Source organism: Equus asinus, chromosome 11 (assembly GCF_041296235.1).
Source record: "Equus asinus isolate D_3611 breed Donkey chromosome 11, EquAss-T2T_v2, whole genome shotgun sequence".
In the NCBI taxonomy this organism is placed as follows: Eukaryota; Metazoa; Chordata; class Mammalia; order Perissodactyla; family Equidae; genus Equus; species Equus asinus.
In genome coordinates, this window is record NC_091800.1 from 28306610 (window position 1) to 28334522 (window position 27913).

The 27913-nt window shown below is 42.8% G+C and overlaps 1 protein-coding gene across 4 annotated transcripts in view; it reads left to right on the forward strand.

Annotated features, from left to right (window-relative positions):
* Positions 1-27660, forward strand: part of RUBCNL (rubicon like autophagy enhancer) — a 40585-nt gene extending 12925 nt beyond the window's left edge. For all 4 annotated transcript variants that reach the window (XM_014838903.3, XM_044779979.2, XM_014838904.3 and 1 more), the window contains exons 2-14: positions 159-796; positions 3607-3689; positions 4186-4396; positions 10894-10995; positions 11475-11535; positions 12436-12568; positions 13771-13916; positions 15620-15684; positions 21002-21240; positions 22465-22526; positions 24639-24792; positions 25426-25516; positions 26693-27660. In XM_014838903.3, coding sequence (XP_014694389.1) covers positions 253-796; positions 3607-3689; positions 4186-4396; positions 10894-10995; positions 11475-11535; positions 12436-12568; positions 13771-13916; positions 15620-15684; positions 21002-21240; positions 22465-22526; positions 24639-24792; positions 25426-25516; positions 26693-26805 — 2004 coding nt within the window. In that variant the 5' untranslated portion in view covers positions 159-252 and the 3' untranslated portion in view covers positions 26806-27660. The remainder of the gene's footprint in view (positions 1-158; positions 797-3606; positions 3690-4185; positions 4397-10893; positions 10996-11474; positions 11536-12435; positions 12569-13770; positions 13917-15619; positions 15685-21001; positions 21241-22464; positions 22527-24638; positions 24793-25425; positions 25517-26692) is intronic.
* The last annotated feature ends 253 nt before the right edge of the window (positions 27661-27913 follow it).

Here is a 27913-nt window from a genome sequence, read left to right on the forward strand (position 1 = left end):
GATTTATTTATTTGTTGTAAATCCAAGTGGAATTTACTGTGTTGTGTAGGGCAAAGTACAAACTATATAATTTTTTTGTTTGTTGCTCCTCAAAAGAATTTGGAGTTAAAAATGTGCTTGAGCCCTTATTTATCTAGAATGATTCTTGCTTATTGCAGATAAGCTCTCCAGCCCTCCAGCTGGCCACGCGGTGAGTTCAAGGCCCTAATCCAGTCGTACAACAGAATTTACACCAGCCCTGAGCGTGAAAAGATGGTGTCACAGTCTAGGGACCAGCAGGATTCTCCTGTGGACCGCTGGCAAGGGGTCAGTGATGACTTTGTCGACGCTGATGGTTCGCCCAGCCTCCTGGACAATGACCACCCGCCTTGCCAATCAGACGTGAGGTTCACGAGGCCCAGAGCTGCCTGGGTCAACCCCCAGTGTGTGCAGCAGCAGCTGCAGGATTTGTCCCTCCAGGTGCCAACAGTGGGGAACAGTGGGAGCCACTTTCTGGGGGATACTGCCTCTGCCTTGGGCCCTTCACCGTTGTCCCCTGGGGAATCCATGATGGAGACATCATTTTCTGAGGATGCCGCGGACTCCATGGGCAGCTCCTTGGCCCGGGGCTCAGGTGAAAAGAGCAGTGACTTCTCTTGTACCTCCACGGAAGAGCGGGCAGTGCTCCCAGGACGCTCTCCTCAGAAGCCTCTGTTCACAAGCTCCAAGATTTCGGCCACTTCCCCATGTCCTGACAATGCTGAGGCTGACAATGCTTTTTTCAAGCCTTCCCACCTGACAGCTTCGGCTGATGAAGGTAACTTTAGTTGGGGACTTCCCTCATTCCTGTCTGTGCGCACGCTTGCTTTGGCTTAGTCTAAAGCTGCCGTACTGTCTTCCTCACGAGAAAAAAAGGTCATGGGTTTCCACTTTGACCAGAAGCCAGTGCATTAGCTCATTTAATATTGTCTTTGGCTCAGCCACCTGGACTGTCATGATGGGTGAAATCAAGATTTCCTTTCTCCTTAGACTGCAGGGGAATGTCATCTTAGCTCAACTTAATTGATACTCAGTGCCACCTGCCATCTTTGAGCTGGTGTGTGCCTTCAGGAACTTCCAGCTCATTAAATGGTCTGCAAGGGAGAGCCTCTGAAGTGCTCTCCATTCGGTATGGCAGGGGAAGGTGTTTCCAGACAGTTCGAGGGGCTCCATTTCACACCACTACTTACGTAGGAGATAGACTCACCTCACCTGTTATATTTACCTGGACAGAGTGAATAGAAAATAGTAAGATTTAAAAACAACAACCACAATTACCCCAAAGACTATACGAAACCTTTTTTTATTAAAACCAGGGCTGCCATTGCTATGAGGTAATGCACATATTCCTAAAATACTGAAATTCCTCAAATGAGATAATCCTTGCAAAATACCACTTAAGGAGCCAATGAGTTAGCTATGGGTGTTGTTATAATTTGTGGCAGGCTTATTTTATTTTTAAATATTCGTTAGGTTATATTCACGTCTTGCATGGATTTATATTTCTGGTAGAACCCTGGTTCAAATAGTCAATGAAGTTTTTTCTTTCAGAACAGTTTTCAATCTGGCTGCCTGCCTGTGTGTGTGTATTTATTTATTTGTCACTAGCAGGAACCAGCCCGCTCCCTTTCCTAAAATATAGGGTCTGTTGTTCTGTTGGAAACTTTTGAAAAGTTGAAGATGATGACAATCTTTAACGTATTATTCATAGCTTAAGAGTAGCAGATTTTGGACAAACTTTCAATGAGGTAATTTTGAGGTAAGAACCAGATTTGAGCAAAATGACACACTCTGATTAGAGGCTTTTTTTCTGTCTTTTCACTTACCTACCCAGATAGTTCCCAGGAAAAGAATGACTTGCAATTTAGTGGTTGGTATGTAAGAGACTGGTCACCCGCCAGATTGTCTCACAGAGGCGAGTGCAGAGAACTCAGAGAAAAGGGAAAGTCGTCTCCTCCACAAACCAGCACCACCACAAGTTATAAAGTGACAGAAGATGATCGTTAGGGCCTAGTGTACCCCTGCCTGAAATCATTTGTTGTATCATTATCCAGGAAGTGGTTCTACAATTTAAAATTATCCTGTAACTTTGTCTAAGTACCTTTAAAAACCATTCAGTCTTTTGAGAGTATCTCTTAAATGTGGTAAGGGGGTTCATTCCATGGGATGAAAAAAAGAACCTTGAGTGATCAGGTTCTCTCTTTCTTTAGTGTGAGGCAGCCATGGGGAGAACAGGCGTTTGCCACTAACTCGTGGGATTGTCCTGTGACTGTTGCATCTCAACGGGCAACAGCAGGGCTTTCCTTTTCTAGATGATCCAATGGGGAAAGACCAGCGGAGCCTGTAAGCATTTCCTGAGGCTCCAGGAAACAATTCTACAGTCCCTTTTATTTGTGCAGGTTCTACTCATCCACAAAACACTTTGATATTCCTTATCTCCTTCGGTCTCCTGTTAGATGATTATCCTAGTTTAAGGGGTGAGGAAATTTTAATGCAGAGGCACAGCTGGTGCGTGGGGAGTGGGACTAGAATCCCCTCGGTCTGGTTCTTCTCTGTGCTTTCTCCTCTGTACTCAGGGTCTGCAAATCATGACCTGCCGGCCGAATCCGGCCAGCCTCCTGATTGTACAAATAAAGTTGCGTTTGTTTTTGTCTATAGCTGCTTTCTTACTACAGTGGCAGAACTGAGTAGTTGCAACAGATACTGTATGGCCCTCAGATACGACAATATTTACTACCTAGTCCTTTTCAGAAAAAGTTTGCCCACCCCAGGTGGCTTCTGAAGCCGAGAGGTGCAGCGTTTTCCACACAACAGCTGCTCCCCTGAAGATGAGGCGAGGATTGAGTGATTCTGCTTGCAGCTGTTTGTCACCCTGAGAGGTGTATAATCCTCGAGACGTCTATAGCATGTTGTTCTAATTTAGCAGGTTGGGACAACTCAGCTCTTATGGCTCTCACAGAAACATTGCCTTAGATGCTGCAATAAGAGATCACATGACAGAAGTCATTTTTGTTTTGCTGGTGTTCACTGCCAGTAATGGAGTGGCCTAAGGATGCAGAATGGATGAGTCAGCTGAATATATCCTCTGCAGTTTCTTCTTGTTTTTAACTAGAGGAAGACCATTTTTAGAGAAGCAAGACTGACCATTTTCAGATAGATTTTGTCTCTGTAAACAGGAAGTTTTGGGCCGATGGCAGTGAGCTGGAGAAGTGATCCTGTCATTCTTACGGCTCTGATTCTCGGCTGTTCCTTCTCACCCTCCTCTGTCTCCTTCAGTTAGTTTCCACCATCCTCTTCTCTTGCTACTCTCTTTGCCTCGCTGGTCTCCTCATTCCTGTGGCTCTCCCATGCCTTCTTTGAGGATTCCTCCCAAGTTGCCCCACAGCATCTTGAGAAATGACCACCATTAAGGCAATATCTGTGAGGCCCACCACCAGAAGGGTCTTTCTTCTTCTGTCATCCTAATTTGTTCTAGAATTGTTCTATTTAAAAAAAAAAAAAAAAAAACACTCCCTGGAATTGTTTTGTTTTCTTAGATAATCTTGGAACTTCTTTTTCGCCATTTTTAATAACTTGCTGTATTGGCAGGTGCTGTTCAAGCCAGTGGAAGAAGCACTTCTTTGAATTCCTTCTCACCAGACGCCTTTGTGCTCCCTGTCGATGTAGAAAAGGTGAACAGATTTTCTCGTTTTTTCTTTTAAAACCGCAGAGACTGTTAACCACTTAGAGAGTGCTGTTCTGATTTCAGTCTGTCAGCTCCACTTGCTGAGGCATGGCAAATAGGTTTCATTTCAGCATTTGGTTGGCAGAGGCTGCCGGGAGCACTAGCTGAGAAGGGTTCTGAGGCAATGTCTGTGCCCAGTGGGAAGGTTTATCATGACTGAGGAATGATGTCTCCCTTTGGGCCAGCACCAACCTGGGGTTTTATATCACAAGAAATTCAACTTGGGTTGTCTGTTGGTTACAGTAGGCTGAATCTAATGTCTCTGGAAGATGTGGGCTATACTTCCAGTAATGACCTATAATAACTCGGTTAAATGAACATTTTTATTTCTATGCATTAACTCCATTTAAGTATAGATTCTTGATTTTTCAATCTAATTTACCTTCAATGAAAAAACTTTGATTATTCTTGCAAGTATTTAGCTGATAATTTTTTTTCTACAGGAAAATGCCCACTTTTACGTTGCAGATATGATTATATCAGCAATGGAAAAGATGAAGTGTGACATCCTGAGTCAACAGAACACAGAGCACTGGAGGATAGAAGAAGCCAGTGGGTTACTTGGGGATGATCAAGCTGACTCTGAAGTGACCTTTTCTTCCAACATAAAGCAGGAATCTGGGTCTTCCACTTCTTCAGACAGTGGCTATGAAGGCAAGTGGGGCAAATAGGACAAAGCTTTATGCTGTGTTTGCCACATACCTCTCCAATCCTCTGTCAAATCTTCAAGTCTATCTTTAAATTGTTTGTCTGACACTTCTTGAGTCACCTATATAACCCCCCCCATTCTGCCATTTGGGCTTGGAAGTGGTTATCATGCTCTATTCGGATGTTAAATCAATACATATTTTTTGAACTTCACCCTACTTTTCTTTTGGGCTGATGTTTTCCTGCCTCCTTTGTTTTCTGTCACTTGGCATTCTTCTAGCTCTTCTTATACATTGCTTCCTTTTCCAAGTAGTCTTCTTTCATTCAATCTACAAACGAGGAGCCTGTGATGTACTGGGAATCAACAGGCAACAAGATGTACTCCTTCCTTCCAGGCACTTCCGTGCTAGAGCAGAGGTCGAGAAAGCTGTGTGGGGTCACTTGGCCAGCAGAGGCAGGGCCCCCATGCAGTGGATCACAGAGTAGGAGCAGCATCCTCATTCTGGGGTCCAGCAGGGAAGGGGACCTAAGCTGAGAACTGAAGTTGGGGCTTGACGTTTGCCTGCCATTTCCTGAATGTGAGTCCTGCTTCAGTCCTATATCCTTCTGTTTCTGTATTCACTTCCTGGGAAATTGTATTCACTGCAATATCTTTCCATTGTTCCCTCTGGGTTGATGTCTTCCAAATCAGTGTTTTTTTTTTTGGAAGGAAGGAAAATGCACTTAAAAGAGAGGTGTCCAGAGCACTAGCTGAGAAGGGTTCTGGGGCAGTGTCTGTGCTCAGTGGGAAGGTTTATCATGCTTTTCCTTTTAACTTCTTTTACCTTGCATCTTAATCAGGAACCTTTCAGTAACAGGGGAAGAGCTTACTCCATGTGGTACATGTATAGCACAATGCCAGGGACAAAATAGGCGTGCATTAAATAGTTGCTGAATGCACCCCCTGGCTCCAATTCACGGGGATTTTCTGAAAGGATGTAGAGCATTCTCAGTGGTGGGAAATACAGAATGACCAATATAGAGGCAGCTGTGGCGTCTGCCTTTTCTGGAGCTTTGTGGCCTCTCTTCACTTGTCTTTGTGCAATTGCTTCATTCTCCCTTTTCTGCACCCCCTAGCATCTGGTTTCAGATCTGCAGTCTCCCTGACTGCTCAGCCAGGGCCTTACCACCCTTGCAGGACCCCAAGATTCCCAGGGCAGGCCACCTGATTGGGTCTGCTTTGATTGGTTGTCCACAACTGGTCAGCCAGCCAGCTACGGCCACAGAAGTGAGGGGATGTGATGTGGACCATCATACCCTCTGAGGCCACAGTAGGGAGAAGAGACATGTGGGTGGAAAGGAAGTGATTCCTATTTCGGTCCACCCCACTCTGTTGTGGTCTTTCCTCTTCCTTGTGCCTCGTGCCCCTGTTCTGTTTCTAGTTAGTGAATGAATCAGTGCTGACTTCTCGCTAATAGCAACATCCTCTCCATCTGTTCTTCATTCCTGCCTTTTCCCTGGACCACCACAGCAGCCGTCTGGCGAATCACTCTGTAAGAGCCGCATTTAGGTCCTCAGTACATCTTTGTTGTTGTCAATTTTCTCTTTACTTTCACCCTCTTCCCCTTGTTGATCCCACACACATCTGTCTTCCTAGAACACAACTTCTAGTCCTGTAGAATGGCCTTCTGTATTTGTTCCTCATTTTATCCTGGGATGTTTATCCTGTAGGATCCAGCTTCTCCCTGCCTTTCCAACAGACGTCTCTTGCCATTTCCCTGTGTTGTACTGTGGACTTGAGTTAGACTCTCCTGTTATGCTTGCTGGCAGACATTTCTCATGAGCTGCTGCCTCCTCCCTTTGCTTCGCCTGGGCTCCCCTGCATGCTGTTTCCCCAAGAACTGCACGTTAGTTCCTTTGTCCTTCCCATTCTTCAAAAGCAATCTCCTGCCACTGGCACCGTAACCTGCTCCCTGATTCGTATCACAGGGCAGAGGAACCATTCATGTGGAAGGAAACCTAAGTTGTGCTCCAGAATGCTCTGTAATTGTCTATGTGCGTGGCTCCCGCTGGAGTTGTGCAATATGGAGCCCGGCCTCTGAACTTCTTAAGGTCCATGACATGCAACTGTGTTTTCTTGTGGTTAAGTGTGTCAGTATCTCAGTTCCTCATGAGATTTTAAACTCTTCCGTGGGTGAGAATTTGTCCTATTTGTATTTGCACTTTAACGTGGTACCTTGCCCCAAAGAGGTATTTTATAAACGTTTGTTGAATGGTTGAGTAGAAACTGATGGTTAGCTGAAATTTTTAAAAAATATGAATGTTAAATGAAATTTTAAAATATTTATACCACCCAAATAGAAATATTTATCTCTTATTAAGTATGTCTCTTGTGACATTTATGTTGATAGATGGACTCAATGAGGTGGGTGAGCATTCTTCATGTTGCAGGTTGGTCATGAGAGCATTTAAATTAAAAAAAAAAAAGGAATAGAAGGTATCAGCAGACATGCTCACTTAGGGCGAGCAATGCTTCCTGAAACGTTTTTTCCAGTTAAATATACTTTTGTGTTTGTACTAAGTCACAACGTAAATTGTATGTTACTGTATATATGGTCAAAAGAGTGTGAGAAACACAAAGATGGGTGGTATTGCCCAAATTTTCTAAAGAGGAAACAGAAGCTGAGAAGTTGATTGTCTGCAGTCAGCCAGCTAAGGATGGAGCAATGTGGTTTTAAACCCCGGCTAGGAGGCTAACCCCTGTGTAACCTATGGGCTAGAATATTCCCCTAAATTGTACAGTCATAGTCATGAGCCACGTAATGACAGGGAGGTCAATGGTGGACTGCGTATTCAATGGTGCTCCCATAAGATTAGTAACATTTATAGCCTCAGTGTGCAATAGGCTATACCATCTAGGTTTGTGTAAGTCCATTACTGTGTGATGTTCGGACAACAATGAAATCACCTAACAACGCATTTCTCAGAATGTATCCCCGTCAAGTGACACGACTGTATTCATTTCTCTGTGTTTCTTTCCTATGTTTAATCAAATGAACACAGTTCCATAGTAATTGTAGACTCAGATTAATGTAATTGCATTAATAATATGATTATATTATATTAACAGTATTTCATGTCCAGTTTTCCAAGTTGCTGCAGTTTTTACGTTTTTCAGAGACTATATTTCTTTTTTTTTTATTGAGTTATCGATAGGTTACAATCTTGTGAAATTTCAGTTGTACATTAATGTTTGTCAGTCGTGTTGTAGGTGCACCACTTCACCCTTTGTGCCCACCCCCCACCCCACCTTTCCCCTGGTATCCACTAAACTGTTCTTAGTCCATAATTTTAAATTCCTCATATGAGTGGAGTCATACACAGATTATCCTTCTCTTGCTGGCTTATTTCACTTAACATAATTCTCTCAAGGTCCATCCATGTTATTGCAAATGGAATGATTTTGTTCTGTTTTGCAGCTGAGTAGTATTCCATTGTATATATGTACCACATCTTCTTTATCCATTCGTCTGTTGCTGGACACTTAGGTTGCTTCCATGTCTTGGCTATTGTAAACAATGCTGCAATAAACATTGGGGTACATAGGACTTTTGGGATTGCTGACTTCAAGCTCTTTGGATAAATACCCAGTAGTGGGATGGCTGGATCGTATGGTAGTTCTATTTTTAATTTTTTGAGGAATCTCCATACTGTTTTCCATAGTGGCTGCACCAGTTTGCATTCCCACCAGCAGTGTATGAGGGTTCCTTTTTCTCCGCAACCTCTCCAACATTTGTTGCTATTAGTTTTAGATATTTTTGTCATTCTAACGGGTGTAAGGTGATATCTTAGTGTAGTTTTGATTTGCATTTCCCTGATGATCAGCGATGATGAGCATTTTTTCATGTGCCTATTGGCCATCCGTATATCTTCTTTGGAGAAATGTCTGTTCATGTCTCCAGCCCATTTTTTGATTGGGTTGTTTGATGTTTTGTTGTTGAGTTGCAAGAGTTCTTTATATATTATGGATATTAAGCCTTTGTCAGATATATGACTTGCAAATATTTTTTCCCAGTTAGTGGGTTGTTGTTTTGTTTCAATCCTGTTTTCCTTTGCCTTGAAGAAGCTCTTTAATCTGATGAAGTCCCATTTGTTTATTCTTTCTATTGTTTCCCTTCTCTGAGAAGGCATGGTGTCCGAAAAGATCCTTTTAATACTGATGTCAAAGAGTGTACTGCCTACGTTTTCTTCCAGAAGCCTTATGGTTTCAGGTCTCACCTTTAGGTCTTTGATCCATTTTGAGTTTGTTTTGGTGAATGGTGAAAAAGAATGGTCAATTTTCATTCTTTTACATGTGGCTTTCCAGTTTTCCCAGCACCATTTGTTGAAAAGACTTTCTTTTCTCCATTGTATGCCCTCAGCTCCTTTGTCAAAGATAAGCTGTCCATAGATGTGTGGTTTTATTTCTGGGCTTTCACTTCTGTTCCATTGATCTGTGCACCTGTTTTTGTACCAGTACCGTGCTGTTTTGATTACTGTAGCTTTGTAGTATGTTTTGAAGTCAGGGATTGTGATGCCTCCTGTTTTGTTCTTTTTTCTCAGGATTGCTTTAGAAATTCGGGGTCTTTTGTTGCCCCATATGAATTTTAGGATTCTTTGTTCTAATTCTGTAAAGAATGTCCTTGGGATTCTGATTGGGATGGCGTTGAATCTGTAGATTGCTTTAGGTAGAATGGACATTTTAACTATGTTTATTCTTCCAATCCATGTACATGGAATGTCTTTCCATCTCCTTATGTCGTCATCCAATTCTCTCAGAAAGGCCTTGTAATTTTCATTATATAGGTCCTTCACTTCCTTAGTTAAATTTACCCCAAGGTATTTTATTCTTTTTGTTGCGATTGTGAATGGTATTGTATTCTTGAGTTCTTTTTCTGTTGGTTCATTACTGGAGTATAGAAATGCTACTGATTTATGCAAATTGATTTTATACCCTGCAACTTTGCTGTAGTTGTTGATTACTTCTAACAGTTTTCCAATGGATTCTTTGGGGTTTTCTATATATAAGATCATGTTGTCTGCAAACAGCGAGAGTTTCACTTCTTCCCTCCCTATTTGGATTCCTTTTATTCCTTTTTCTTGCCTGATTGCTCTGGCCAGGACCTCCAATACTATGTTAAATAAGAGTGATGATAGAGGGCATCCTTGTCTCGTTCCTGTTTTCAGGAGGATGGTGTTCAGTTTTTGCCCATTGAGTATGATGTTGGCTATGGGTTTGTCGTATATGGCCTTTATTATGTTGAGGTAGTTTCCTTCTATGCCCATTTTGTTCAGAGTTTTTATCATAAATGGCTGTTGGATCTTGTCAAATGCCTTCTCTGCATCTATTGAGATGATCATGTGGTTTTTATTCCTCAGTTTGTTGATGTGGTGTATCACGATAATTGATTTGCGGATGTTGAACCATCCCTGTGCAGAGACTATATTTCTTGAGTTAATAGTGTGATTTGCAAAATCAGTTTCTTATTATTTGGCATTTAGGTAGCTTTCAATATTTTAATATTTTCAGTGGAGTGCAAATAACTCCTTTGCCATCAAAACTTTCTTCTTTCACTTTTTTTTCTTTTTAACGACATTCTTAGGATAATTCTCCAGGCTGGTATTAGGAATAGAAAAGCATGAACGTATTTGTAATAGTTTCTTAGGGCTGCTGTAACAGAATACCGCGAACTGTGGGGCTTAAAACAACCGAGATTTATCCTGTCACAGTTGTGGAGGCCAGAAGTCAGACGTGCAGTTGTTGGAAGGGTTAGTTCCTTGTGTTGGCTCCGAGGGAGAATCTGTTCCATGCCTCTCACATGGCTTCTGATGGTTCCTGGTGATCCTGGTGTTCTTTGGCTTGTAGCTGCATCACTCCAACATCTGCCTCCATCTTCACGTGGCGTTCTTTCTGAGTCTCTGTGTCTGTGTCCAAATTTCCCTCTTTTTATAATCCCGGTCATGTTGGATTTAAGGTCCACCCTAATCCAGTATGACCTCGGCTTAACCTGATTACCTCTACAAAGACCCTATATCCAAATATGGTCACATTCACAGGTTCTGGGTGGAGGTGAATTTTGGGGGGACACTATTCCATCCAGTACAAAGTTTATGTCGCCTGTATTGTTTGCCTCACTGTGAAACTGATTGTTTTTTCCCTTCTTTCACGTTTTCAAACTTTGTGTTATGGAAATTTTCAAACACACACGAAAGTAGGCAGATTACTCTTATGAACTCCCGTATATTTGTCAGTCTGTTTCTCTTGACCATGGCGAATGCAAGAACAGCACAAAAACGGCTCCCTGAGTTTTTTAATTCTTGAAGCTGGATTTTTAAATTCTTTTAATTTAACTTCTTTTTTAACTTAATTCTTTTAATTAACTCTGCTGTTTTCATTCCCCAATTTCTATTTAGTTGAATGTTGCAGGTCGTGCTGGTTTTCTTTTCCTTCGTGTTTGTGAAACCTCCTTCCTTTCTTTTTCTAGGTTGTGCTGTGTTGCCGGTCAGCCCCGTGGTTGAAACGCCTACTTACTGTGAAGGGATAAAAGAGGTCTGCGACTGTGACTTTGATGAATTTGTTATTTTGGGTAAGATTTGGACACTCGGAGCCTGTGACTGGGGCCCTCCCTCCTGCCCACACACATACACATATTGACATGCATCCCACACAGTACCACATTATCGTAGCATTCAAAGAAACTTCTCCCAAGATCCCATTATGTCCGTGGTATAAAAAAATGTTTTTCGTGTTTGAAATGTCTTGATAGTTAGTCTCTTATCTCACTTGTAGAACTGAATGCAAACGCAGATACTCATTACAGTCTGATATCTGTGTGGCCTCTCAATTATATTTGGTGAAATTTCAGATGAGTATATCTTGAAATACCATCTTTGGTCATTAGCTGTTGTCTCATAATAGAAACCCCAAAGAACCTGAAGTATGGAGATGATGAATAATTGGTTCTTTCTGAGGGGCAGGAGCTGTTTTTGTGTTCTTATAAAACTGACTATGATGAAGTGACACAGACTGAAAGACCTCACTACTCTTTCTTTTGTTTTCCCCCAGAACTTGGAGAGGTTAGCAATACCACAGAAAACTGCAGATGTTCCTGCAACTCCCCTAAGAGGTATCTCTCTTCCGTGTCCACCTGCGTGTAGACCCCTGGGCCATCCCCTCTGAGGCGCTGTGAACCCCAGGCCTCTGACATCCAGGCCAAGTTCAGTCACTTCCAATGACAGCGATGACCACTTAGAAATGAAACAATCACACTAAAGTTCCTACAGTGTTTAAAAGACCTTTGTGGACATTCTTATTTAATCCTCATGGATAGTCCGGGAGGTTTTTTAAACCCCATTTTATAGATGTGGAAACTAAGGCTCAGACAGAATGTGCCTCAGGACACAACGCTGTTAAGTAGCAGAGGTAGGCCTTGGACATAGGTCCTCTGACTCAAAGCCTAGTGCTCTTTGCTCCACACCTGCAAGTCTTGGTACCCTCAGTAAATAAAAGCTGCTGTGTTGAGTATGTATATACAATGGAATACTACTCAGCCAGAAAAAAAGACAAAATCGTCCCATTCTCAACAACACGGATGGACCTGGAGGGTATTACGCTAAGTGAAATAAGCCAGACAGAGAAGGAGAAACACCATGTGACTTCACGCATATGTGGAATATAGACAAACACATGGACAAAGGAAACAGTTCGGTGGTTACCCGGGGAAGGGGGGTGGGAAGTGAGCACAGGGGGTGAAGAGGGGCATGTATGTGGGGACAGACAAGAAATAATGTACAACTGAATTTCACAATGATGTAAACTATTATGAACTCAAAAAAAAATTACTTTAGAAAAAAAGAGCTGCTGCGTTGAGTGTGGAGGAATTGGGTTGAGTAGATGGCCGGTGGGTGGTTGATGTGTGGTCTCCTTTATGACGCCTCTTCTGAGTTTTTGGAGTGGGAAACATGAAGACCCTTAACACACTCCTCATCAAGACAGTTTTCCATTGTTTGCATCTCTTACATTTCAGTGTTGTTTATGAGCCAGACTTCAATTCTGCTGAGCTAATAGCCAAAGAGTTGTACCAAGTATTCCGGAAGTGCTGGATGGTGTCAGGAGTTAATTATCAGCTGGCAGGTTCCCTGGATGCAGCTGGCTCAATAGTAAGTAAAATAAGTTGGCCCTGAATTGGAAGTCCCTAAATGCTCATTTGGCCTACTGTTCGTATCAGACATTTGTGTGTTTCCTTGTAAGGTTACTGAGTGTTGGGGGAGACTCTGACAGACAAAAAGGACATTTATTGAGTGCTTATTATGTACCAAGGACTGTGTTTAGCAATTCACCTTTCAGCCCTCATAAGCACTGTTAGGGACATGCTATTGTTATGTTTATTTTAAAGTGTTAGTCACAGACCTTCAGCAGGGCTGGCCACTGGTAGAGCAGGAGTCATGCCCCGGCTGCCTAATTTGAAAGTTCGGGCTGGGTCCCTTATAGAACACTCTGCCCTCAGACAGCATGTGGACTGGAGGGTAGAGAACTTTGTGGCAAAGGCTAAAATAGGGGTAGGAAAAAAGCACTGTGGAAGTGCAGGGGAGGCAGCGTTTAATTTATTAGGGGAACTTGGGAGGCTCACTGGAGATCTGAGAACTTGAACTAAGTATGAGGCCAGGCAGAACTGTAGCAGGTAGAAACACGTGGAAGGGCGTTCTTGGCAAAGAGCAGCTGGAACATAAGTGACACGGAGGTGAATGGTGTGTTTATTGATCAGAGTGGTTTGGTGTGGTTGGATAACGTGTTTGTGTGTATACGTGTGTGGTGGTTGATCTTCCTGGGAAATAAGGCTTGAATGATGGTGGCTAAATTGTGGAGAACAGAGAATGTTAATTTGAGGAGTTTGGATTTTAAATGCTAACGGGGAGTGTAATGGTTCAGAGGGGAGCCACTGAACGTTATAAGCAAGGGAATGGCCTTAGCAGAGCTGTCTCTGGGGCACTCTGACAACAACAGGGCATTCTGATTGGCAGCATCTCTCAGCTTGTTGACCAAGGAGGGTAAGGCTTCTGCTCTGCATAAAAGCATTCCAGGTCACAATGACCTACTTACGGTGGTTTGAAGTCTGGAAACAAATAAACTAACTGAAAATACTAAGGGAAGTGCTCTCAGCTGGGTGGCATTTTCAGCAATTCTTCTGCAGATGCTTTTGATACATGAAGAGTTCGTGCCATGTCCTTTGGTTCAGTTGAAAGCAGTTTTAATTTTTCATGGTAAATTTTAATGTTGGAAACACTTTCGAATGATCTTTTTATTTCAGTTCTTGAAATCTGCTTGTTTAAGTTGTTCCTAAATGCTCTTCTCTGTCGTGCAGGTTGTAAATGAAGAGCGTGTCCGAAAAGACTTTGAATCCAGCATGGATGTCGTGCAGGAAATTACATTTAAGTCGAGGATCAGAGGGACTGAAGATTGGGCACCCCCTAGATTTCAAATCATCTTTAACGTCCATCCTCCACTCAAGTAAGTCTGGGTTGCTGCTTGGGCCTCCAGTCTGGTTAAAACCAGTTGCAATGGATCCTACCTGACCCTCTGTGGAAGTAGGTGAAGGAAAAAAATAATACACTGAGGACCAAGGGAAAATTTATTTTAGGAAAAGGAAAGTTGGGCATATTTTTCTGTTAGCTTTCTTGGCACCATGTTTATCGTGAGCTTTTAGGGGCCCTGTAAGATGTGACAAGCTGAGAATTTTACTCTGCGTCCTTAATTATGAACGTTACATAGCAATTGAAAAGTAAATAAGGTTAAAGGAGATTTTTTGTGTTAATATTGAACCTTAAAAATTATATACAATAATATTTTTTTTCCTTTCTCTCCCCAAAGCTCCCCAGTACATAGTTGTATATTCTTCGTTGTGGGTCCCTCTAGTTGTGGCATGTGGGACGCTGCCTCAGCATGGTTTGATGAGCAGTGCCATGTCTGCGCCCAGGATTTGAACCAATGAAACACTGGGCCACCTGCAGCGGAGTGCGCAAACTTAACCACTCGGCCACGGGGCCAGCCCTGATATATAATAATTTTAAAAGATTAGACTACTCCTTTTTCCAGTACAGTGTGAAGTAAGAATCAATGAATACATTTTTTAAGAAAGAAAATTTAATCTTGAGCAGAGCTCCTGTAGTTAATAAATGTAAGAAATTGCCAATAAAAATACCTTTGTTCTCTAAGAAGTAAAAAAATCCTAAAAGACAAAACTGCTAAGATGATGCAAAAAAAGAAAAATAAACCCATCTATTTTATACACACACACACGTATGTTTAAAGTAGTCATTTAATTTATTTGTTCTGAGAGTGTGTGGCATTATAGACAAAGGACACTTTAACAAACTACAATTTTTCCGTTCCTCTTGGTTTATATTTAATTCGGTAGGCAAACTGCAGAGTTACAAAGCGACTGGCGAGAGCTGTTGCCTGGGCCCCATGGAGGTGCCTTATAGACTCTGTCTGTCTTTTATCTTTTTCTTTGGAGAGAATGCGGAGAAGGTCTCCGGGGCTGCTTGGGCAGAAGCACTCCCTCTCCAGGCCTCGTGAGAGCTCGCTTTCCTTAGCGTGGGATATCTTTTCTCTAGCATTCCCCAGGGCCTCTTTCAGGCATGTGGGCAGGGATTCTGCATATGTTTACCTTGGCCATTGTTGCTGACCCTGAACTCTAATAAAGTTGTACAACTTTCTCCATATTTCCAAATCACATGTGAGATTGTGGCACCAACAGTTCAAAAGAAAACAATTCAGTAGACTATCTCTCACCAGAAATGATTGATGGCTTTGCCTTACAGTGCCTCCTATTCATGTGAATTTCTTTGGATCCGTTTGTGAACTACCCAAGTGCTTCTGATGTCTCGTCTCCCTGAACTTTCTCCCAGGCATTACGTGTCTCTAGTTCTTTCTGGAGAGAGAATCCCGTGTAGGTTCAGTGAGAAGCCCCTTGGTGGAATAGTTACTTGTGATACTGACTTCTGCTTTGGTGGGAGCAGGGGCTTTTAAAAGCCCCAGAGATTTCAGCTAGAAAACTCTGTTGAATAATTCTACTTGTTTCCCAAATGAAATATGACAAAATTAAGGCCTCAAGCTGAGAAGAGTATTGTGATGTTATTTCTGTTCCAATCAGTGAAAAATGCTCCATTGGCGTTTTCTGAAATGTAACTGTTATCATTTTCTGCACTCAGGAGGAATCTTGTGGTAGCAGCCCAGAATTTTTTCTGTGCTGGCTGTGGAACTCCAATAGAACCTAGTAAGTATGGATAATGGATTGCCTGCTTATTATGCGTTGACGGAGGGTGGGGAGGGGGCAAGAATGACAAAGTTGGGTGGTGCGTTGTTTTTGTGAGACATGCCTTTGATGAGAGGTTATTATAAGAGCTTCGTGAAGAGGTATGGTCACCTACAAGGCTATGTGACTGGCCTGTTACCTCTCAGAGTCTTATTTCCTAGTTCTCTCCCCATGGAGAGCTCAGCTCCAGCCACATGGCCTCCCCACTGGTCCTTGGAGGTGGCAGGCTCACTCCTCACTTAAGGATTTGCACCTGTGGTTTTCTCTCCCTGGAATGCCCTCCCCACCCCCACTCCAAGACATCCCCATGGATGTCGAAAGTCAAAAGGTTTATGCTGGCTGCCCTATTGAAAATGTTCACCTTGTCACACTCCTGGCCATAAACATACATGTGCATGCTTTAAATTACTCCTCCTTCTTATTTTTTATTCTAGCAGTTATCTTCTTAAAATACTCTTTTAGATTTTACTGATTTTTCTTGTTATTGTCTGTCTCCTTCGCTAGATTCTAAGTTCTATGAGGACAGATATGCTGTCTGTTTTATTCATTGTTTTATCCCCAGTTCCGATAAGAGTGCCTGGCACAGAGTTGGTCCTCAGAAGATATTTGTGGAATGACTGAATGGCTTACCAAGGAGCTAGCCACACTCCTCTGAGAGAGTTTGAGGAAGTGGCCTGAGGGGATCATTCCTGGGCCAGCTGAGGCCTAGAAAATCAGGCTCCTCCAGTCAGAAATGCAAGTTGCTCGCTTGAGACTAGAAATCACTTGCTCTGTTGTGAGGCTATTCATAGGTCTGGCCTGCAGAAGGCTGGGAAGAGAAACTTTGCTGGAAAGGCTTCCCTTGGGCTTTGATAGGCAATCTTGGAAGGAAAACGACTTGAAGGAGCTTGACTTTAAGAAATAAAATTGAAAGCAGAAGTCTATCTGGGCTTGAATGATAATGTGTTGAATGATAATGTCTGCCATGCCTCACAGTTACAGCTGATTTTCTTTAAATGAGTCATCTTCCTGGCTGGTCTAGCAGGGACCGTGTCTGTTTGGTTAACTACTGTATCCTGGTGCCTCAGTATATATTCAGTGGATGAGTCAGACACTAGGGATGCGTGACTATGATTCCACCAACTTTTCAGGCACTAAACTAAGTATGTTCAGATATGGGAATGTGAGCCTGTACTGTTGATGCAAGCATGGTCCTTGCCTCACGGAGCTTGCCTACAGGAAGATATAGCGATCAGCCAAGTAAATAACAAGGGTGATGCACGCAACGAAAGAGAAGGTCAAGAGTGCTGTGGGATTTACAGCAAGGGAGCTTAATCTGGGCTTAGGGGGCTGGCAGTGAGAGGTTTCATAAGGAAGTGATTGTCCCCAGAAGACTGTGTGTAGGGTGTCTCCGTGTGCAAAGGGCCTGAAGCTATTGCAGAGAAGTCCTGTGTGACTGGAGGGTGAGAATGAGGGGGAAAACATGCAGCAGAGGTGGGTCGAGCACAGATTATAGAGGCCTTATCAACTGTGTGAACAATTTTGGACTTTTCCTGTGAACTTCTTATAGTTCTGAGGATAAATTTTTTTTTTTTGAGGAAGATTAGCCCTGAACTAACTGCTGCCAATCCTCCTCTTTTTTCTGAGGAAGACTTTCCTGAGCTGACATCCATGCCCATCTTCCTCTACTTTTTTATATGTGGGGCACCTACCACAGCATGGCTTGCCAATCGGTGTCATGTCTGCACCTGGGTTCGGAACTGGTGAACCCTGGGCCACTGAAGTGGAACGTGCACACTTAACCACTGCACCACCAGGCCTGCCCCAGGATAATTTTTTTTAACTTTTTTATTTTGAGAGAATTTTAGGCTTGCAGAAGAGTTGCAAAAATAGTCCAGAGACATCCTGTATAGCCTTTACTCAGCTTCCTCTATTGTTAACATCTTATAATAATTGTAGTTTAATTATTAAAACTGGGAAATTAGCATGGGTACAATCCTATTAACTAAACTACAGACTTTAATCAGATTTCACTAATGACCTTTATCTGTCCCAGCGTCCAATCCGGAATTCCACGTTGAATTTAGTTGTCATGTCTCCTCAGTTTCCTCTAACGTCATACATGCTGAACCATTTGCAGGGCAGGAGACAGCATGACATTTTACCCTCTAATAGTTCTGCATGTCCTAAAGATAAGGATTACAAACAGTTATCACACCAAAGAAAATTAACAGCAATTCTCTAATATTGTCTAATACTAGTCCATATGCATTTGTTGTCCTCAAGTTGCCATTGATAGCTAGTTTTTCCACCCAGGTTCCAACTGAGTTTCATACCTTGCATTTATTTATTAATTTTCTCTAATGAGCTTTATTCTAGAACTGCCTATTCAGTATGGTAGCCACTAGCCCATGTGGCTATTTAAAATTAAAATGAAAAATCCAGTTCCTCCATCATACTAGCTACATTTGAAGTGCTCAACAGCCACGTGTGGCTGGTAGCTGCTGTATTGGACAGCACAGGTTTAGAACATTTCCATCCTCACAGGAAGTTCTATTGGACTGCACTATTCTAGAATTTTTCCCTCCTATTTTTATTTTTTTCTATGATAGTGACTTTTCCCCAGAGGAGAAAAATTGTGGTTTAGAGCAGGTTTTCTCAACCTCACTAGTGTTGTCTTCGGTGGTGGGGGGGCGGGTGGTGGGGTTGCTGTCCTGTACATTGTAGGATATTTAGCATCATCACTAGAGGCCACCAACAGCTCCTCAACTGTGACAACCAAAAATGTCTGGACAGTTCCAAATGTCCCTTAAGGGGAGAAATCACTCCTTGTTGAGAACCACTGGTTTAGGGTGCTTTGTTTTGCTCTATTTTAATTAAAGGACTGAGGAAACCAAAAGAGATGGGCATAGTTTATTCTATGTTGATAGTATAATGCTTAGTATGTGTTTAATGAAATTTGATGAATGGGTGACTGGATATTGAAATGTTTGGGAAAGATGAGTTATATCAGAAAAATTTATTCGCCCCTCTGTCCTCCTTTCTTTCCCCATATTGCTAAGTTTGATCAGAAACATAGAGTGCAGGGGCCAAGGGTATACCTGTCGTTTTGCCTATTTAACATAAAATGTATGGAGGCCCTATCATAAGCCAAATAATACTCATTATCTGCCACATCAGAGATCTTAATCCAGGATGGGAAATAGACACGATACAACAGACTTTTCAAAGTTTCAAATTTGAAAACTCAGACATAATCATTAGGCACTTAATAAGTTCTTAACAAATACTTTGTCAACCCTAGAGAGATGTCACAAAATTAACCCAGAGTTTGATAATAGTGTATGTACATATATACTTACAGTTGACCCTCATTATTCACAAAGTCCATATTTGCAAATTTGCCTACTCACTAAAATTTATTTGTAACCCCAAAGTGAGTACTTATGGTGTTTTCGTGGTCATTCATGGATACGCACAGAGCTCCAAAACGTTTGAGTCCCCTGAAAGTTGAGTTGCCCGATGCTCGCGTTCCCAGCTGGAGTGGAACAAGGCTGTGCTCTGCCTTCTTGATGTAGTTCTCATACTGTAAACAAGTCCTTTTCATGGTTTATTTAGTGCCATGTTTTGTTGTGTTTTTTACATTTTTTGCCTTTTGTTGGTGATTTAGCTGTTTAAAATAGCCCCTAAGCGTAGTGCTGAAGCCCTGTCTAGTGCTCCTAAGTACAAGAAGGCTGTGATGTACCTTATGGAGAAAATATATGCATTAGATAAGCTTCATGCAGGCATGAGTTATAGTGCTGTTGGCCCTGAATTCAATGATATGAATCACCAAAACATATTACATAAGGTGTCTTTAGACAGAAAACAAGGTTGTGTATTGATCGATTGATGAAAACGTTGTGACCAGAGGCTCATAGGACCCTAACCCCATCTGCCCCCGGGAGCAGTTCTTCAGCATTTATTAATTCAGTGTTCATGGCAACTGTAGAGGACATTAACTACTGCAAATTCTAAGAATCAGTTGTGTTTGCTCGCATTTAAAAGTCAGCTCTGAGGGTGAGCTGGGACCGAGGGATAACTTGGGCGAGTGCAAAGACAGCTCCTCTCCTGTTCTCTCTATCAAAAGCGTAGCGGAGGAGTGGGCTATGGTGGCTAAGAGCTGGAGCTTCCACAGTCCACACGGCTTGGAGTCCTGTTTGCCTGCTTCCTGTTTGTGTGTCTCTGGCGTGTGGCTTAATTTCACTGTGTTATGCTTTCATCAACGAAATAGGGGAAATAATAGTCCTTACTTAGTCATTCCATAGTCCTTACATAGAGGCTTAGTACAGAATGATACAGTGTTTGTAAGACATTTAACCAGTATGTGGCATAGAGTAAGTGTCCAATAAAGTTTTGCTCCATCAGGCCTTGTTTATTTTTAAAGCTGTTATAAGGAAACTATATTTAGAATCGACAGTGTGCTTGGTACTGTGGTAGCTGCTTTCCCATCCATTGTTTCATTTAATCCCCACAATAGGTGGCAACCAATATTTGTATTCTACCTCACGATATTTTAATTACAAAGAAACCCATGAGTTAAAGGGTGAGTGATAAGTATCAGCCCTGGCTGATGTTCGTCCCGGGTGTTGAGGGAGGGCCACATAGCAGAATTAACTGAACGCTGCTTTCTTTCCTAAGCTGGGCGGTAGGAGCCCAGGTGTTTGTTGCATTGGTCTCTATACCTTTTGCTTGTCAATGTATTTGATTGAAGATGTTTCCAAAAGCAATGCATGTTCATTTTAGCAAATTAAGAAGTGCAAAGAGGAAAAATATTTTCTGTCGCCTACCTCCAGAAGTATTTGCTGTTGGTTTTTTGGTGGGGATCCTTTTGGACTGTGTATGTTTATTTTAAAAGCAAAATCAAGATCGCTTGATACATACCTGTGACTGAATGTCCACTGCCCATGCTCTTCCACATGTTCATCGGTTCTCCAGCATTTCATGCTGAGTGCACCATACTTATTCATCAGTTGCTTCTTAATGGATATTTAGATTGCTCCCCTGCTCCGTTATAAATGTGCTGTAATGAATATCTTTCTCTCTGTCCATGAAAGCAAAGCTCACGAATGGCCATGATTTAGGGCCTCCAGTCCCTGCCAGAGCTTTCCTAGCTGCTATGAGGTCGAGTATGGCTTTAGCAGCATGAAAACAGCAACCTGAGCCTTGAACCCTGGGTGGGAATTGGAGGCAGTGTGGGGGACAAGGGTGGGTATTCAGGGTCCAGGGAGTGGTCCTCACCTTCCGGTGTGCCCTGCAGAGTTTGTGAAGCGGCTCCGGTACTGTGAATACCTGGGGAAATATTTCTGTGACTGCTGCCACTCATATGAGGAGTCCTGCATCCCTGCCCGGATCCTGACCATGTGGGACTTCAGGAAGTACTACGTCAGCAATTTCTCCAAACGGCTGCTGGACAGCATATGGCACCAACCCATTTTCAATTTGCTGAACGTCAGCCACAGCCTGTACGCCAAGGTCAAGGAACTGGACAGAGTGCGGGTGAGCAGCTGACCCTGTGGGGGAAGCCAGTCAAGTGGTGGAAAGGGTCCTGTGGCAGCAAGTGCACGTCACACCTGTCTCAGGATGGGACAGACCCTCTGACGGGAAGATTCACCCTAAGCCAATGGAGCTTAAGCTTCGAGGCCCCTCACCTCCATGGGCTCTTTCCAAGGCCCCATACCGAATTTTAGATTTATGCATAGTTTTGCATTTATATATAGCTTTTAAAAGTAATTTATTTCTTAAAATAAAAATTGTAGGGGCTGGCCCCGTGGCCGAGTGGTTAAGTTCCTGCGCTCCGCTGCAGGCGGCCCAGTGTTTCGTTGGTTCGAATCCTGGGCGTGGACATGGCACTGCTCATCAAACCATGCTGAGGCAGCGTCCCATATGCCGCAACTAGAAGGACCCACAACGAAGAATATACAACTATGTACCTGGGGGCTTTGGGGAGAAAAAGGAAAAAAATAAAATCTTTAAAAAAAAAAAAGAATCCCCTTTTAAAAAAATAAAAAAATAAAAATAAATAAAAATTGTATATGTTTGAGGTATACAAGATGATTTGATATACATATTCATAGTGAAATGATTACTAGTTAAACTAATTAACATATCCATCTCCTGACATAGTTATGTTTTTTGTGTGGGCGGTGAGAGCACCTGAAATCTTCCCTCTTAGTAAATTTCCAGTATTGGGTACTGAGTTGTGAGCTATAATCATCGTGCTATACATTAGATCTCTAGACTGATTCATTCTACATGACGGCAGCCGTGTAGCCTTTGACCAGCATCTCCCCAGTTCCTCTGCCTCCCGCCCCCGGTACCGTTATTCTACTCTCTGCTTCTATGTGTTTGACACTTTTAGATTCCACAGGGTTTTTTTTGCAGTTTTTTTCTTCCTGTGTCTGGCTTATTTCACTAAGCATAATGTCCTCCAGTTTCGTCTATGTTGTTGAAAATGGCAGGAGCTCCCTCTTTTGTACATAGTTTTGTGTTTTTCTTAAAGAAGGCCCCCAACGTTGTGTAAGCTTCAGGCTCTGCGAGACCTGGGTCCATCCTGGACCCTCTGGACTCAGTCATGAACCCTGCAATATAGACTTTACTTTAAAGGCTTGTTTTATAGAGTTGTAGCATGTCAAGTTAGAAGTAACATTTAAATTTAACTTAAACCCTTCCAGTGTCATTTATCACATTTACCTTTTCCTTCTATTTGCTTTCTCACCTTAGGAAACCCAGGAGCAGCTTTTTCATATCAAGAAATTATTGAAGACCTGCAGGTTTGCTAAAAGGTACTGCTGTCGGCTGGGGCAGTCCGGGCCTGGGGGTTGGGAGGACTGACAGCCTTGTCACCGTGCTCATCCTCTGTGTGCCTCCTGGTCCAGCTCCTCCAACACACGGGCCCACTGAGCACAGCAATGATCTCGTGTCTCTCCATGGGAATGCAGACCCTCTCTTTCAAGTTACTAAGCTGGCCAACTCACTAGTGGTGAATTTAACTTATTAAGAAGATTGGGCCGGCATAAGGATGAAATAACTCTAGCCAGTGGCCTTTATTATCATTGTTATTTTAAACTGTGGTAAAATACACATATCATAAAATTCACCGTCTTACCCTTTTTAAGTGTACAGTTCAGTGAAATACATTCACAATATTGTGCTACCGTCACCACTATCCATCCGCAGAGCTCTTTTCATCTTGAAAAACTGAAATAGTGTCCCCATTAAACAATACCTCCTCATTCCTCCTCCCCGCCAGCCCCTGGAAACCACCATTCTGCTTTCTGTCTCTATATGTTTGACGACTCTAGGAACCTCGTATAAGTGGAATCATACAGTATTTGTCCTTTTGTGACTGGCTTATTGCACTTAACATAATGTCCTCCAGGTATATCCATACTGTAGCATGAACCAGAATTTCCCCCCTTTTTAAGGCTGAATGACATTCCATTGTAGGTATAGACCACATTTTGTTTATCCATGTCTCCATCTTGGGTTGCTTTCGTCTTTTGCCTATTGTGAATAGTGCTGCTATGAGCATGGGCATATCAATGGCCTCTTAATAACCCAGATAGAGAGGCGTGTTGAACTTTTATTGGCTGTATAGTATTCTATACTGTACTGTGGTGTTAATTTAAGTATTGTCCTATTACTGAATGCCTAGTAGATTTTTAATATCTTTTGTTATTTAAAAAACTAGGCTTTAGCTGAATCTCTGCCCACAGCCATAGGTATGTCCTTAGGATAAACTTCTAGGACTGGAATTTCTGGAAGCCATGGCCAGAAAGCTATAGGCATGAATTCATTGACAGCGATAGAGATGTTTTTTTCTTTAGGAAAACTAGACTAGCAAAAAAATCGTAACTTTTTAATTTGTTTTCATGCCTTTAATTTTTTCCCAGTTTTATGGAGATATAACTGACATACAGCAGTGTATGAGTTTAAGGTATACAGCATAATGATTTGACGTACCTATATCGTGAAAGGATTACCACCATAAGTTTAGTTGACATCCTTCATCTCATATAGATACAGAAAAGAGATTTTTAAGTAGAATAAAAGTAGGTTACTCAAAGGGTTAAGATTACTTGATATAGTAGATAAGATCATAGGTTTAAAAATTTTATTTTGTTTTAAATCTTCCTTCCATTTCTGATCTTTATTTAATGATGATGTATTGCTTTTGAATTAGATTTCTTGGGGAGGAGCATGACTTCTGTATTCATGTGGCCTTGAGATCTACCTCATGGCATTGGTCTGACAGGCTAATTACTTCTCAGGCCCTCAGTTTTCTTGTGGGTAACATGTAACAATACCCACAATTCTCACCATCTATAAAAATTTCTTAAATATCCATTCTGTGCTTCAGATAAACAATTCGGTAAGACTCATGTTAGGTCCAGGGAGAGAGTCAGCACAAACAAATCATTGCTGGACTGTGTGTTGGATGCGTGTACATGGAGCTCCACTGGATCAGAGGAGGCAGCATCTAGTTCAGAAGGGGTTGGGTAGGGAAGAGAGCAGGAGGCAAGGCTTCCTGGAGAGAAAGCCTGAGCTTGAAGAAGAAATTGGAGTGAAGAAGAGGGGTCTGGGGTCAGAGGAAGCAGTGTGAGCGAGCTCCCCAGGCAGGACAGAGAAGTCACATGGTTTGGCATCACTCCAGTGTCAAGTGCAGTGTAGGCAGTGGCTGGCTTGGGAATGCAGTGTGTGGTGATGCCACTGACTGACTTAGGGAATTCGGGAGGAGAACAGGAAGGTTTGGAGAAAGTTGCATTCAGTTTTGAGTGCCTTTGGGACATCTGAGTGTCTATGACCAGCCCGCAGTTGGATGCATACGAGTCTTAAGCTCCGTGCTGGACTTGGGGATTTAGAGTTTTGAATCCTCTTCCTTTCCTCTCTGGCAGTGTATTAAGGGAGTTTGAGCAGGTGCCGAGACACTTGACAGATGAGCTCCACCTCTTCTCCCTGGAAGACCTGGTCAAGGTCAAGAAAGGGCTGCTGGTGCCCTCGCTCAAGGACGTTCTAAAAGCTTCGCTCACGCACGTGGCCAGCTGTGAGGTGAGGGTTTGCCTGGGGCAGGGGCGTCCCTGAGCTGTCCCTTCTGCTCAGGGCCTTGTTGGTGTTCTGCATTTACCTCATTTAAGCCCACCAACCCTGAGGGAAGTGCTAGCAACACTATTTACAGAGAGGAAAATGAGGTTCAGAGCTGTTAAGTAACAGGCCAAGATGGCCCTGCTGCTAGGTGGCTGGGCTGGGATGCAAGCCTGGGCCAAGCGACTTCTTAGTCTGAGCACCCAGCCCTACTGGGGCCTTCCTCCACTCCCGTCTGCGCTCACATGCTGAATACAGCCATGTGGACTCAGGATCCAATGGAACAGGAGCTCTGCGTCTAGACGGACTGAAGAATTGCAGTGCAGCTGTCAGAAACAAAATTAGATTGTTTGAGAATACATGTTTAAAATCAGGATCTTTCTCTGGTGCATCAAACCACCTTGATATGAAATTTCTCTGTGTGAAACAAATGCACATTTACATTCACAGCAGTAGGATAAAACATCCTATCCCTTCTAGAGGCTGGAATCAGGGACAGTGAAAAATTGATGCTTATAACGTTCTGTAAAAGTGGTAACTCAGCTTCTCCATCAAAAGAAACCTCACCAATGCAGACTTTTTTTTTGACTTTTCTTACAGCTGTGTCAAGGAAAGGGCTTCATTTGTGAATTTTGCCGGAGTACTGCTGTCATCTTCCCATTTCAGACTTCAATGTGTAGAAGATGTTCAGGTATCTTAATACCTTAATAACGTAAGCTCAATAATAGCTTAATAACTTAAGCACAATATTGTTTCTTTAAAGTATGATGATGTTGGTGTGTGCTTGTATGTTGGATTGGAGGAATAAAGTTTGGGGCGCATGAAGAAGAGTGTTCGGGTGGGGCAGGGATGACGGTGATGTCTCCTGGTTCAGGATTTGGAGAGAGGAGCTGGTCCCTGTGTTTCTTATGCCTTGAGACTTCTAGCCCAGGGCAAGCTACAGCGCCCCAGTTTGTAACTGGATCATGCCCAACGCTGAAGTGTTGTCTCTGGCTTCTTTTGCACGACAGTGGCAGAGTTGAGTTATGGAGACCGTATAGCTCAAAAGGCCTAAAACATTTACTCTCTGGCTCTTTACAGAAAAGGTTTGCCAACCCCAGTTCTACTGTATTAGTGCCCGAGGAAATCCCATGCTCTCTAAACGATTTCATGGGAGAGATCTGGTAATGAATTCGGCCTTCCCCCTGGATATGAGCAGGTCCTCCTCTTAGACCACTCCAGTGTTGTCTCCCCCAACCCAACAGGCAGTGTTGCAGGATGGGTTTCCCAGCAGAGAAACTCTGAGGCAGGGATTTGCATGCAGAAAGTTCACTGGGGCCTGTTCTTGGGCTCAATGCCTGTGGGGATGTGAAGGCAGCAGGCCTGGGCAGAGGGAGAAGCTGAACGGTGGTGTGGTTGCATTGAAAGCTTAGCACCTCTCCTGGGGAGCTCTGGAGTGGAGATGGCCTTCAGCACTGTCCCGAATTGAGGACAAGGGGCCAGCCGAGCCTTTAAATCCCATGTTGACCAGTCACCAGATGCAGGCCAGTGCCAGCAAGGGGACATGACCTTGAGCAAGGCAGCTCTCTCTAGTTTGGGCCATCTCCACAGAAGGGATGCTCCCTCCTGAGCCATCAGCCACCAAGACTCTCAGCAGCTTCGGGATGGTCTTTGGGAGGCTCTGTAGCATCCGCTACACCAGGCTTTCTCAGCCTCACGTCCATGACCTACTGGAGACGTTATAATCCCTCTGAGTGTCAACCTGCCTGGTTTCTGTTTGGAAGACTCTGGCTTCCGGATTCAGACCCCAGGATGGGGATGAGTGTCTGTATATATGTGAGAAACCAAGACGTTCCGTTTGCTGATGGCTGTGCCCCTTTGCTTGCAGTGTGCAGAGCATGCTTTCACAAGCAGTGTTTCCAGTCCTCTGAGTGCCCCCGCTGTGCAAGGATCACAGCTAGGAGAAGACTTTTGGAAAGTTTGCCCTCCACGGCGATGTGATGCCCCTGAGTACTGTGAAAAAGACTGTTCAACATGCCTTGTCACACCGATTTGTGTCTGTTATTGATAATATTGTTTTAGATATCAACTATTGTATATTAAGAAAACAAGTGGCCATATTCTCTTTATTATATATATTTAATTTTTTAAAAGAATGAAGATTATTATTAAGCGAAGGGTTGTTACTGGTGGTTTTGTTTACAAATGTTCAATGTTTTTGCTGCTACTGTTTTTTTTAAATAGTTTTTTTTGGATAATTCTTAAATTGTATTTGAAAAGTTGTATTTAGCTAATGTTGGAGCTTATTTTTTATGGATCGTAACTGACAAGATTCAGTTCCTCTTCCTGTAAAACTTGTTTTGTGAAACGGATTGGTACTTTCAATGAACAAAAATGCAACCAAAAATGTCTGCTCAGGGTTTTTTCCTGACTAAATGCCATTTTGTAATTGTATCAGTCTTACAGATTTCACTTATTGCAGGGTTTGTGTAGAGAGTACACATTACTTCGGCAGTCACGTTTATTTCAAGATGCGTTTGAGTTGCTTAGCAGTGCGTGGAGGTGCCGTTTGGAGCTGTTGCCTCTAGATGGCGCTCTTTCAGATGGCACAAATCAAACCTGTGTTTGTCATCGCTATTCCACACACTAAGTCAAGGGATGCACGGGTGAGCAGAACTTCATCCCTGCGCTTTAGGGTTTTGTCTCATTGATATAAAACTGAACATAAGGTATTTGGACTTAAATTGTGGGAAAATACTGTTAACGAACAATATGATTCTAGTAATAACATTGAAATCATAAACAGTAATTAAAAAGGGTAGCTGAATCCCTAAACTGTTATGAATTTCATTTTCCTAATATTCTTTTTATTTATATGCTTTTTTGAAACACCTGAGCCTTTTTTCCTTCTACCTTCTATATACTTTGACCTACTTGAGAAAGGGCCCTGGGGCTGGGTGCTTTCCCGTCACATCTTGAATGGAGCGTGGGTATCATATCCCCCAGAATTCACATGTCCTAACTAAACCAGCTCTGAGTCAATTTCCAAACAGCACAGGCAGGCAATAAAGCGGTCCAGGTCATCCCTGGACCCCATCCGTTCCGTGTG